Source organism: Peromyscus leucopus, chromosome 1, assembly GCF_004664715.2.
Source record: "Peromyscus leucopus breed LL Stock chromosome 1, UCI_PerLeu_2.1, whole genome shotgun sequence".
Lineage (NCBI taxonomy): Eukaryota > Metazoa > Chordata > Mammalia > Rodentia > Cricetidae > Peromyscus > Peromyscus leucopus.
In genome coordinates, this window is record NC_051063.1 from 102290982 (window position 1) to 102304996 (window position 14015).

General features: G+C 46.0%; 1 protein-coding gene and 1 non-coding gene across 7 annotated transcripts in view; both read right to left on the bottom strand.

The window, feature by feature from the left end:
* Positions 1 to 3125, bottom strand: part of Stim1 (stromal interaction molecule 1) — a 177443-nt gene extending 174318 nt beyond the window's left edge. For 3 of the 6 annotated variants that reach the window (XM_037196778.1, XM_037196775.1, XM_028889133.2), the window contains exon 1: positions 2346 to 3125. In XM_037196778.1, coding sequence (XP_037052673.1) covers positions 2346 to 2505 — 160 coding nt within the window. In that variant the 5' untranslated portion in view covers positions 2506 to 3125. The remainder of the gene's footprint in view (positions 1 to 2345) is intronic. The other 3 variants (XM_028889134.2, XM_028889131.2, XM_028889132.2) reach the window with 2 other exon arrangements.
* Positions 3126 to 12818: 9693 nt separating this feature from the next.
* On the bottom strand, positions 12819 to 12925 carry LOC114706722. The gene has a single exon (XR_003736549.1). It is a non-coding gene; the product is annotated as a U6 spliceosomal RNA (small nuclear RNA).
* Positions 12926 to 14015: the final 1090 nt, after the last annotated feature.

Genomic DNA, 14015 nt, shown 5'->3' on the forward strand with positions numbered 1-14015 from the left:
CCTTTACGGGAGCCATCTTGATAGCCCAAGGCATTTATTCACGTGTAAAAATGAGGATTATTACCCTTCCCTGCATTTTAATGGGGCTTTTGTGAGGTTTTGCAGAGTAAGTCATGTAACTGTAAAATACAAGCTTTACAGAGCACACAAATTTACCAGCTAGGTTGAATCCGGCTGAGAAAAGTGGTAGCTAGCCAGGTATGGTGTCTTGTGTCCTATAGTCCAGTACTTAAGTTGTGGAGGCAGGAAGAGCAAGAGTTCAAGACCAGCTTCAGCTACATTCTAAATTGAAGCCAACCTAGGCTACTGAAGACCCTCTCTCAAAAGAAGGAGAAGAGGGAGCAGGAGGGAGGTGGAATGACAGCTTTGACAAGTAAAATTCCTGTGCTCCATGGACACAGGGGGGTTGGAAAGGCTGCAAGAGTCCCTGCCGCATAGACAGTTTCTCTCCAAACCCTTTTGCAGAGCCCAGGCTATGAGCTACTTGTTTGAAAAAAGTAAGTCCCTGCCTGAGCCAAACCCCACAGTGACCCAAGGAGACAAGTAACCAAACAGTACTGATGGGACACTCACGTTCCCACAAAAACTTCAGGCGTCCCCAACACCCAGAGTCTCTTGAGATTCTCCTTGCTGGAACATAATTACTACAACAACGGAAGCCAATTTCTGAACGAAGAGGAAATAAAGATAAAAAGAGAGGCCTTTATGGCATAATCTGAATAACCAGCCAGTCCTCTAAAATATGATGCATGAGGAATGTCTCCATAAACTCAAGTCATGAGGTACTCCTGAGGAATGCTTCCCTACCTTAGGCAACACACGCACACAATCAAAAGTCAACTTCCTAAAGGCTAGCTAATGCCTGAAACTTGAAGCTGCATCCTTTTAGTGTAGATATAAAATACAGAACACCCCTCAAAAGGATTCATTTTATGCCAAACATACATATTCTGAAGCGAAAACAAAAGGATAAACTATCCATTAGAAACAAGGATGTCTGTCACTGGAAGAGCAGAAATGCTACTCAGTTACTTCACAGTTCAACAATCTTTCCCTTCATTGCCAGTGAGAAACAATATTTAAGCTAAATTTCAGAGGCCTGGGAAACTTCCTGTGGAGATGAAGAACTTGTTTGTAGGAAATGATCTACCCTAAAGGCAACAGCCTAACGTCTATGCTTATACATGGGACAGTCGGGGCCTCATCTGAAAACCAGCCCTTGGAGCACCTAAAATTATACCCAACCCAGTCAAGAAAGCTGAAAGAAGGCATCCCAAGGGGGGAGGGGGATCTATCAGTAAATGCAACCCAAGAAACTCTTCACCCACCATGATTTATATTTTTCCTACCTGTATCAGTAATACCCACTGAGACATCTCCTCACCTGAGCTTCCCTACCTTCAAACACCCCAGCTACTCCTCTACCCCTAAGCCTTCAGGCCAGTTTTTAGGCAGATCACTGTGACGGGGGGGGGGGGGGGGGGGGGGGGGGGGGGTGTGAGAAATAGAAAAAGAGAACTGATGGACTTCTAAGGTATGTGTAAAAAAAAAAAAAAAAAAAAACCGTATTTTTTAAAAGTCCCTTTCTACTGCAAAGGTATATACCACAGCTACTGCTGCCCAACAAGGCTCCACAACTATACTGAAAAAATAGGGACAGATTAAAAATAATAATATGGAATCCTTACTCTTATCATTCAGAAGAAACAGATTAAGTCAACAAGTGGTCTCGGGACTTTTTACTATGGAGACGTCAAGAAAGGGCCATTTAACTCCCTAGTGGTAAACAGGATTCCAACTAAGGACTTGCTTTAATATTCCAAATGACAGAAGTTTACCTACGGGAAAGGAGGGACTAGGATTCTCACGCTAGCTAGAACAGAACATGGGGCACATCTGAACACCTGGCTATAGAGAAACAGAGCCAGCCCAGCCCTGATCGTCCCGGCCCAGCCCAAGTGGTCAACCCACCACCACCGCCCACCCCCTCAAGTAATGAAACTGGCTAAAAGCAATTTTAACACCTGGGGAGGCCACTCTTCCAGACAAGGAGTCCTGAATGGGGCCTTAACCTTGCTGATCTGAAAAGTCAAGGTGCCCCAAAGGCTTCTCACTACCACCAAAACATCCCAAAGAGGGATAAGGAAAGTTGTCCAGGGGAAATAGTACCATTAGGCATGACTGCTACATAGAAAGAACTTCTTGGACTACTAAGAGTACACAGTGCTATGTGTGCATCCTCCACCAATCTCACATGTGCGGGGATTCCAATTTGCCCACTTCGGGCCACTCAGTTTTGAGTCAGTGAAGCCTCCAGCCCAGTCCAGCCCGCAGCAAGGCCTTACCTGCTTCAGTGGACTCCTCTGAAGTCGTTCCGGAGCCGGCTCCTGTATTCTTCTCGCTGTGACTATGGCTGAGGCTCTGGCCCTGATGCAGGAGGAGCCCCCAAAGAAGCCACAGGGCAAGCGGGCGCACACATCCATGACGATAGGTCTCAGTCAACATGCGCCTGATGTAGACACCTTTGGATCCCAGAAGCAAATCCCAGAGTCAGGGAATGCAGCCGACGATTCCCAGGCAAGATGCCCTCTCGGCACGGCGGTTGTCCAGCCACCTGCGGGCTTGCCCCGCTCCGACGACAACCGAAGGTCAAGTGCTCCAAGTTTGGGCGCAGAAGGACCGGAGCCTCCGATCCAACAGTGGGTCCGTCGGGGCTTCGGCGGCCTGAGCTCTAGCTGCTTCCGGAGAGTTTGGGCAGGGTGGCTGTGGGGCCGCTGTCAGCTCCGCAGCCTACTGCACCCCTGCGGGAGGAGGCGGGCAGGATCTCCCGCCCGCACCGAGGTGGGGGAGGGAGAGGAGGGAGGAGGGAAGGGGGGCACCTGACCTCGCCCCGCGCGGACCAGCGGTGAGCAGCAGCAGCTAGGGCTTCGGCGTGCGACCTGCAGGCCCCAGCGGACACGGATGTCTCCGGGATCCTAAGACTCCTAGGCCGAGGTCAGCACCCACGCCCGGTCCTGGTACCTCTCCGCGGCTCCTGGTGCCCCGGTGCAGCAGGCGGACGCGCACGGGCCAGGCCCGGGACAGCGGCTCCCAGGAGGGCGGGAGGGCGGCGCGGGGCGGGCCCGAGGTGGGCGGAGGCGTGCTCTACCGCCGGCCCGCCCCGCGCCGCCCGGCCCCCAGCGAAGCCCGGGCCCGCCCCAGAGCCGGCTTATCCCGGAATAACCTGTTGGAGACGGCAGGCCGGAGCCCACCGCAATCGGCGGGGCCTCGTGGGGACCCGGCCTGCGCTGGTTGTCGTCAGGACCGCGGCCCCGCGCCAAGGATGGGACCTCGGCCTCTGCCGTGCGCACCCCAGCCTCCCGCTCTAACGCCCGCCCGCGGGCGAGCCCCTGACACGCAGTTGCTCAGGTAACTCAGGCCTGCGACGGAGGTGACAGCGCCCGCCCTGCCCGGATCTCTGGGCCGCAGCGCTGCTCCCCTGGCTCCACCGTAAAGCCAGGCTGAACAGAAACCCCGGCGCCACGATAACCGACCGGGAGCCGCCGGAGGTGACTACAGTCCGGCTGGGTTTGGTCTAGGGGCGCGCTCCCAGCCCCCAACTCCCGACTCCCGGGCTCCGCCCTTTCGACGCGCCTCGCAACCAATCGGTTTCCGCCTTTCTGCGGCTCAGGAACCCGCGCGTCCTGTCTCCCGTGCGCAGCGGTCCCTGGTGGCCACATCTAAGTACTGCAAGCAGGACGAGTTCCTAGGTGGCCCTGACCCTTTCTCAGAGGGTTACTTGGAGTCGGGGAGCTGTTAGCCAAGCCCATTGGAGCTACAGGTGTTTACAGAAGAAATTGTTCCGAAAAGCAAAATGAAATGTCCTTCCCACTGTAGGTAATATTTCACCTGTACGTAGCCTAAAAGGTAGCCTCACATTCTGATCTATGTCTGATGCCTTGTGTGGGTGGCTCTTGCAACCCATTTTCCTACCCGCCTCTCAGGCCCCCACTTTCTTGAGGTTTATGGAATAAAGCCTGTGGCCGGTTCCTCACTTTCCCATCTCTGATTCAGTTAGAGGAGATAGCAGGGACTTGAGAATGAGTGCCCCAAAAACAGAGAACCCCGCCCTGGCTTCCTTCAGCAAAGTCTATACTTCCTGTTCTCTTCTCAAGCACACCGTCAGCAGATCTTTACAGAAACCTCTGTGCCCTCCCGCTGTCCTTGGCACCAGGGGCAGGAGACTGGATTAGGCCCAGCCCCTCTCCTGACAGTGATAAACCAGCTCTTGTTCTGAGCAAGCCCTTTGAAGACCAGAACACGGCTTTGCCCGACAGCTGCCTGGCTTAAGGGTTAGGCTGTTGATATAAAAATACATATCGGACGTCATCTACTACCACTCTCCCCACTTTTTAAAGCTCCCATCTCTCTGGTTTTTTTTTTTTCCGTGTGTGTGTGTGTGTGTGTGTGTGTGTGTGTGTGTGTGTGTGTACTTCTGCAATGTAGTGGATCAAACCCAGAACCTGAGACACCCTAAACAAGCGCTCTACAATCCGTGGGCCTTCGGGAAGTTTCCAAACACATCAAACAGACTTCAGAGCCTTTGTGTCTGTTGTTGCTTCTACACGAAACCCTCCTCACCTTGCTTCCCCCCACACCCACCCCACCAATAAAGCTAACCTCGTCTTAATCTAGACACGGTTGAATAGCTCCTTAGAAAGGCCAACCTAGCCAGGAGATGGTGGCGCACCGCCTTGATGCCAAGCACTTGGGAAGCAGAGGCAGGAGGATCTCTGTGAGTTCAAGGCCAGCTTGGTCTATAAAGTGAGTTCCAGGACTCTGTTTTAGAAGAAAAAAAAAAAAAAAAGGCCACCCTCAGGCTGACAAGACAGGCCAGTGGGTAAAAGAGCTTACCACCAAGGCAACCTGAGTTCCAGTCCACAACCCACATCCTAGGAGAAAATGTGCCACAAATAAATGTACAAAGAAAAAAAAACTTTTAAAACAAACTGCTACCCAGCCCGACCGTGGTGGCTCACACCTTTAATCCCAGCACTTGGGAGGTAGAGGCAAGTGCATCTCTTTGAGTTGGAGGCCAGCTTGGTCTACAAAATGAGTTCCAGGACAGCCAGGACTACACAGAGAAACTCTGTCTTGAAAAACCAAAAATTAAAAAGACCCAGTTCCAGGACAACCAGGGCTACAGAGAACCCTGTCTCAAACCCAAAAAACAAAACAAAAAAAAAAAAAAAAAAAAGAGGGAAGAAACTGCTACCTGAATCCCCCTTCAAAATCATTCTGCAGCCAGAGTTAGACCATAAATATGTCTGCCCCTCCCAGTAGAGTTGTGACTGTGAGTTTCAGAGGTCATTCGTCTCTGAGATGTACACCCTGCACATAATAAATGCTTAGTAAAAGTTAGTTTATTTGATCATTCAAGTATTTATTGAGTGACAGCTCTATGCTGGAAAATTGGCCAGAAACAAAAGGCAATCCCCTGACCTAGATTCTACCAGAACTACGTTCCAAGCCGGGTCTCAAACTCAAGCGGCAAAATGAACCAGCAGGTAATAGGAATGTGTGATTGGGTAGGAGTCATAGTGAGTGGTGGGGACTACAGATTAGAAAGCAGGAAGGTGGCCTCAGTATCAGCAGATTGTCGCCAAAGGACGACAGAGGAGCTGGAGAAAACGGCTCAGCAGTTAAGAGTGCATGCGCTCTTTCCGAGGATCCATATCAGGTCCGCCATAACCACCTGAACCTCCAGCTCCGGGGGATCCAACACCCTCTTCTGCCCTCCACAGGCACACAGGTACACACACCTAAAAATAAAATAAAACTCAGAGAGATGAGGGCTGGAGCTACGTACAGCTTAGAAGCATAGCACTTGCCTCCCACATCAAGGCCCTGGGTTCAATTCTCAGCACACTGAAAAACAAACAATAAATTAAAAACAAAAACTGGCATTGCACAACACAGAAAAACAAACAGACAGACGGAATAGAAAAGGGCTGGGAATGAAGCTTAGGGGTATTTGCCTAGCATGCACAAGGCTCTGGGTTTGATCCCTAGCAACCAACACACACAGACAAAGTAAGATTTGTCAGGCATTGTGGGTCACACCTGTAACCCCAGCATTTAAGAAGCTAAACCAGGAGGATTACCCCAAGTTCAAGACCAGCCTAGCTACTCAGTGAGTTCTGGACCATCTGATACAGAGTAAGACCATGTATCAAATAAATGTGTGCATGAGTTTAATTCTAGCACTTCGGAGTCTGAAGCAGGACTATGAGTTTGTGGTCAGCCTGGGCCATATACTGGGAACCTGTCTCAAAAAGAAAAAGAGACCACTAATAGTCACACATAATCCCATCACTTGAGAGGTAGAAGTAGAGGATAAGGAGTTCAAGGTCAGCCTCAGCAACATGGTTGTGGTGGTTTGAAAGAAAATGGCCCCCAAAGGGAATGGCACTGTTAGGAGGTGTGGCCTTGTTATAGTAGGTGTGGCCTTGTTGGAGGACGTATGTTACTGTGGGGGTGGGCTTTGAGGTCTATGCTCAAGCTATACTCAAGTGTCACAGTTTACTTCCTGTTGCCTTTGGGTCAAGATGTAGATCTATCAGCTCCTTCTCCAGCACCATGTCTGCCTGCATGCCACTGTTTTCCAGCATGATGATAATGGACTAAACCTCTGAAACTGTAAGCCACCCAGTTAAATGTTTTCCTTTATAAGGCTGCTGTGGTCATGGTGTCTCTTTACAGCAATTGAAACCCTAACTAGGACAATAGTGAATTTGAGGCTAGCCTGGACTATATGAAACCAAATCTCAAAAAAGAAAGAAAGAAAGAAAGAAAGAGAGAGAGAGAGAGAGAGAGAGAGAGAAAGAAAAAGAAAGAAAGAAAGAAAGAAAGAAAGAAAGAAAGAAAGAAAGAAAAAGAAAGAAAGAAAGAAAAACAAGGCGGAGAGTTTATTTCACTTTCACAGGGCATGTTCCTTTAAAAAAGAAAATCACATACATACATACAAAAACTTTTTAAGGGGAAATCTTGAATGCAGTCCCCTGCTACTACAAATTGGGTGTTCCATAGCTGGTGAAATCATAAGGGTCAACACAACACATCTGTAGTACAATGGTAAGCCTCGCCTACCAGGTAACTAGTAGTAGTAGTAGTAGTAGTAGTAGTAGTAGTAGTATTTTATATTTATTTCTGTGTACATGTGTGTATCTCTGTGTGTGCATGCCCAGATGTATGCAGGTGCACAGAGACCAGAAGTGCATCATATCCCCTGGAGCTAGAGTTATAGGAGGTTTTAAGCCACCTGATGTGGGTGCTGAGAACCAAATTCAGATCCTCTTACCCAAAAAGGAAGTGGTATGGGTTCTTGACCACTGAGCCATATCTCCAGCTCAAATATCTCTTTTTAATTATTGTGCAAATAACTTGTTGCTCTTCTTCTTGTTGTTCTGTTCCTTTACATGCAGCTAACTTTAAAACTATAAAACGAGGCTGTGGAGATGGCTTACTGGGTAAGGTGCTTGTTGTGTAAACTCAAGGATCTGGTATGGTAATATGCTTGTAAGCACCCCTCTACCCCCTTCACCCCCTCCCCCTCTCCCTTCTGCCCACTCCCAACACCCCCCACCACCACACCGTGCTGGGGAGGTAGAAGCAAGTGGATTCCTGGGGCTGACTAGCCAGCCAAACCAGCATACTTGGCAAGCTCCTGGCCAATGAGAGACCATGTCTCTAAACAAACATAAAGCCAGGCAGTGGGGGTAGTGGTGGTGAACACATTTAACCTCAGCACTCAGGAAGCAGAGGCAAGCAATCTCTGTGAGTTTGAAGCCAGCCTGGTCAACAAACAACCAAAGCTACACAGAGGGACCAAAACAAACACCACAGTGGATGACTCCTGAAGAATGACACCCAAGACTGATTTCTGGTCTATGAACACAGACACACACACACACACGCACGCACGCACGCACGCACGCACGCACACATACAGGCAGGAGATAAAATGTAATTCAGTGGTACAGCACATGCTTTGCTTGTGTGAAGACTTGAATTTGATCCTCAGCATCACAAAAATCAGTAAACTTATATAGACTGCATAGGATACACCTATAGCCTATATTAACCGCCCCCTCCCCAGGCTTGTTGATCAGATCTGCCTGTTTGGTTAAGAAGACAAGCCTGAAACAGCAAAGTAATGCATGTTTGACAAAGTTCTTTTCAAAAGTAACTAGATCATTTCTCTTCACCACCCCACGATTTCTGTGGGAGCATAAGTGCATGACCAGTTTGACAGAGAAAGCTTTGGTGTCTCGGGGCCTGGTGGAACAAGCCTGTAATCCCAGCTACACAGGAGGCTCAGGAAGTGGGATTAGTTATTTAAGGCCTGTTCTGACTACAAAAAGAGTTCAAAGCCAGCCTTGACAACTTAGCCCATGTCTCAAAATAAAAAGTAAAGAGCTAAAGAGATGTGTGGAGGTGCTTGCCACCTGCAGAATACTGAAGTTTATTTCAGCACCTCTGTCAGGCAGTTCACAACCACCTGAAACTCCAGGCTCAGAGGATCTAAAGCCCTCTTCCGGCATCTTCAAATACCTGCATATGTGTGGTATACAGTCACTCACACACACACACACAAGTAAAGAAAAATTATTTTTAAAAACAGTAAAATGAGAGGAATACAGCGCATTGGTAGAACACCCATCTATTATGTGTAAGGGCATGAGTTCAATTCCTAATAATAAAAATAAAAGCCTTGGTCTTAATGGCAAGAATCCAAGGTCAGTCACTTAACAATTCACACTTAAGAAGATGAATTTTTCAGAACTACTTACATTTCCTATGAGGCTAAAATGTCATCTCAAAACTAAAACTAGAGACTGGGGGCATAGCTCAGTTGATAGAGTGCTTGCTTAGCATCCGTGAAGCTGTGGATTCAAACCTCAACACTACTTAAAACTAAACGTGGTATGCAGCTATAATCCCAGCTCACAGGAGCTGGGGGCAGAGGGATTAGGAAATTCAAAGTCATCCTTAACTATTTAGTGAGTTTGAGGCCAGCCTAAACTACAAAAAAAGTTAAAAAAAAAAAAAAAAAAAAGCTTCAAATACATATATCAAATGATTTTTTTTAATAGTAACTGAACTACCAAATAATCTAGTAATTCTACCTCTGGGTTTATATTCAAAATAAAAGCTAGGTCTGGAAGAAATATTTATATGCCCATGTTTACAGTCATGTTATTTAAAACAACTACAAAGTAGAAATAACACAAGTATACATGGATAGGTGAGGGAATAAACAAAATACAGTATTATTGTGAGTCTTTAAAAAAAACAAAAAAGGAATTCGAGAGCTGGCAAATAAAGGTGCTTGCTGCTTGCTGCCAGACCTGACGACCTGAGTTCAATCCCCAGAACCCACATGGTGGAAGGTGCAAACCGACTTACACAAGTTAGTCTCTGACCTCCACATGCATACCATGACATGCACACACACATGTGCACACACACACAAATAAAGAAACGAAATTATAGCACATGAGACTATATAGGTAGATCTTTGGAACAATATGTTAGTAAAACCAATTGTGAAAGAAAAAAAAAACATGGTTCCATTTATATAATAGTTTCCTAAAGGAGTCGAATTCACAGAGACAGAATAGAGAACAGGAGTTGCTAAAGCTAGCAGAAGGAGGGCTGTGGGCTGTTTCATGGCACGTTTAAGTTTTGCAAGAGGCAGAGTTGTGGCAATTAGTTGTGCCACTTGCCACTGTGTGAACGTATAATACTCAACATGGCTGGCCTGTACACTTAAAAATGTTTAAAAGATTGAGGATGGAGGTCAGTGGCAAAGCACTTGCCGAGCAGGCACAACTCCCAGCTCCACAAAGCCACGTGCTACAGCATGTACCCATGGTCATGGCTACAGAGAAAGCTAAGGCAGGAAGACTTGAGCCCAGGATTTTGAGACCAGCCTGGGAAACATAATGAGGCCCCCATCTCAAAATAATATTAAATATTAAGATTTTAGCCAGGGGACTGAAGAGATGGCTTAGTGGTTAAGAGCACTGACTGCTCTTCCAGAGGATCAGGGTTCGATTCCCAGTACCCACATGGCACCTCATAACTGTCCAGTTCCAAGGGATCTGACATCCTCACACAGGCATACATGAAAACAAAATCACCAATGCCTATAAAACAAATATATATATTAGCTGGGCAGTGATGGCACATGTCTTTAATCCCAGCACTTGGGAGGCAGAAGCAGGCAGTTCAAGCTAGCCTGGTCTACAGAGTGAGTTCTAAGATATCCAGGACTACACAGAGAAACAATATTAAAAAGGGAAAGAGAAATGAAAGATATTGTGGTTTTTTGTTTTGTTTTGTTTTAAGACAGGGTTTCTCTGTGTAGCCCTAACTGTCCTGGAACTCACTCTGTAGACCAAGCTGGCCTTGAACTCAGAGATCCACCTGCCTCTGCCTCCCAAGTGATGGGATTAAAGACATGGGCCACCACCACCCAGTATGGTGTCATTTTTTTAATTACTATAATTTTTTATCCTGAATTTAGGTTACCCTGAAATGCTTTGAGGTTTCCAGATTGCAGTGTTTACCCAGCAGCTGTCCTACAAAAACAGACTTTGATGTAGTCTAGAGAACCTGGATTTAAACTTTTGTCGTATACTTTTTTGTTTTTTGGTAAGTTTTTTAGATCACATACAAAGTAGTGTATTTTATTTATCATTTTCCTACAGAAATATCATATGTTGTTTTTATTAGCCCCCTCTTGTCCTTCCCTAGCCTCTTCCCTTCTTGCTGGTCCCTTCCTTCCCCAATGATACACCTTCTGCTTTCATGTGATATATATTCAATTCTTCTCTCCTGTCCTCCCAATTCCTTCCTCCACCACTCTCTGACCCCTTTGTACTTTCATGTTCTATATATATATAACTAAATCTAGATTGCATATGAAAGCAAATATACAATACTTGTCTTTCTGGGTCTGGTTTGCTTTGCTTAATATGATGATCTCATTCTATCTATTATCCTGCAAATGTCATAATTTCTTCTTTACAGTGAATACAATTCCATTGTATATATGTTCAAAAATTTTAATGACATCAGTCAGGTGGTGACACTCAGCTGTACTATGAACACTCAAGAGATGTGAACAAAGGAGGATCAGGGGTTCAAAGCCATTCTTAGCTACAGAGCCAGTTAGAAGGCCAGCATGGCCTGTATGAGATACTGTCTCAATACAAAGATAGAAGAGGTCTGGATAGATATGGTTCAGTGGTAGAGCACTCGCCTGGCATATGTTCCCAATAATTTGGGTTCCACTCACAGGACCCTACACACGCACATGCACACGCACACACACACACACCACACATTCTAGATCTGCTTGGAAAAGTTTAGCAATCCTTTTCTGGAATGCTTTAGTAGTGGCGCTCCCTGGTGTCCAAAATAGAAAGTACAGTTGTTACTGAGAAATGATCCATGTCTGGCTGCTTAGCTAGGCTTCTCCAAACAGAATCCTCTCTGGTTCCAGAATTGTTTCTTGATTTTTTTGATTTGACTATATATATGTATGTATGTGTTTCTGTATATATACCAAACGTGTGTGGTTGTCTGCAGAGGCCAAAAGGGGAATCAGATCCCCTGAAGTTGGATTATAGAAAGTTGTGAGCCACCCAGGGTGGGTGATGAGAACTGAACTCTGGTCCCCTGAAAGAGCAGTAAATGTTCTTAACTACTAAGCCATCTCCAGCCCCTGAATCTTTTTCTTAAAAATACATTTGTGTGTGTGTGTGTACTTACCTTTACCCATAGGAGCTATGGTATACCTGAAAGGTCAGAAAACAGCTTTGGGGAGTCAGTTCTCTCCTCCTGTGTGGGTCCTGGGGATTGAACTCACTATGTAGACCAGATTGGCCTTAAACTCATGGATATCCTCCTGCCTCTGCCTCCAAGCTCCACTTCTTTTATTCTTTTTTAAGATGTGTGTGTGTGTGTGTGTGTGTGTGTGTGTGTGTGTGTGTTCTGCTTGCCTGAATGTGTGTGCACTGAGTTCATACCTGGTCCTGCCCATAGAAGCCAGAAGAGGGCATCAGATTTCCTGACCTTACAGATGGTTGTGAGATGCCATTTGGGAACTGAACCCAGGTCCTCTGGGAGAGCAGAGCAATAGCTCTTAATTACTGAGCCATCTCTCCAGCTACCCAACCCCACTTCTTTTTGTTTGCTTGCTTGTTCTTTGTTTTTGGAGACAGGGTTTCTCTGTGTAGCCCTGGCTGGAACTTGCTCTGTAGACCAAGCTGGCCTCAGAATCTTTTTTTTTTTTTTTTAAGATTTATTTAATTATTATGTATGTAATATTCTGCCTGCATGTATACCTACAGGCCAGAAGAGGGCACCAGATCTCATTATAGATGGTTGTGAGCCACCATGTGGTTGTTGGCAATTGAACTCAGGACCTATGGAAGAGCAACCAGTGCTCTTAACCACTGGGTCATCTCTCCAGCCCCCATTTCTTGAATCTTACTGTGACTCTTCATTCATTCACTCAACATCTACTGAGCATCTATTCATAATAACCACTTCCTACTCTGTATAAGAAGAGATAATTCATAATTCAGTAATGTATTGAAGGAATTGTACAAGAGTAGGCGAGGAAGTATAGAAAAGTAATCGCCTAGAAGCAGCCAATGAGGCTGTGCAGAGGCACAGTTTGGGAGGGCAAGAAGCAAGTGGGCTGCTTCAGACTGCCTACATTCATATCTGAGCTCTGGTGTGTGAGTTTTTATTTTTGTTTTTATTTTAATATGGAACGCTTCATGAATTTGCATGTCATCCTTATGCATAGGCCATGCTAATCTTCTCTGTATCATTCAAATTTTTGTATATGTGCTGCTGAAGCGAGCACTGGTGTGTGACTTCTAAGCAAGTCACTTAGCCTCCATGGCCTTCAAATCTCCCTCTGGCCTTAGCTTTTCCTCTGAAAAAGGAAGGGTTCCATAGAGCTCAGATGAGCTAAAGCTATACGGTAGCTCCCACCTGAAATCTCAGTACTTGAAAGGCTGATAGCGCAGAATGGCTATCAGTTCAAGACCAACATGTTCTGCAGAGTGAATTCCAGGCCAGCCTGGTCACAGAGTAAGGTTCTGTCTAAAAAAAGTAGATGATTTAATGTATATAAAGCAATCAGAATAGTGTCTAGCATAATACGCTCAGTAAATATTGAATTTATAAAGAACATCAGCGCCATTAAAGAATTACACCAAGATCAACTACGTATGTTAGGTATTATAATGTACTCAATGATTCCAGTACTCAGGAGGTAGAAGCAAGAGGATAAGGAGTTCAAAGTCATCCTTAGCTACAGAATGAATAGGAGGCCAGTCCTGGGCTACATGAAATCCAGTCTCGGAAACAAAACAACAAAATGGACTAAAATTACAGGTATCGAATCCTCCTAATGATAATGTTGAGAACAGATTGAAGAAGTAGAAGCTAGACCTGGGAGGCAGCCAGGCAGACGTGCATAGAGAACCCAGCTCACCTTGTCTCTTGAATTTAACTATTGTTTATGTGTATGAGTGTTTTACCTGCATGTGTGTGTCTACGCACTACCTGTGTGCCTGGTGCCTGTGACCTGTGGAGGCCAGAAGAGGGCATCCGACCCCTGAAGCTGGAGTTACAGGTGGTTTTGAGCCACCTTGTGGGTTCTGAGAACCAAACCTGAGGCCTCTGCATGTGCAGTAAGGACACTGAGTCATCTCGCCTCACCTTCTTATTAGATGGGTGAACTTGAGCAGAACCTGAGGAATGGGTATGATTGAGCAATACTGGAGTAATAGAAAGAGGATCTAGATTTGTGATGTATTGGGTGATTGGGTAAGGCATCAAGATTGATCATGATTAATTAATGACTGCGACTTTGGAAAGCACTTTTTAAAATTTTTTAAAGATTGAATTGTGGTGGGTTTTTTTGTTTGTTTGTTTGGTTGGTTGGT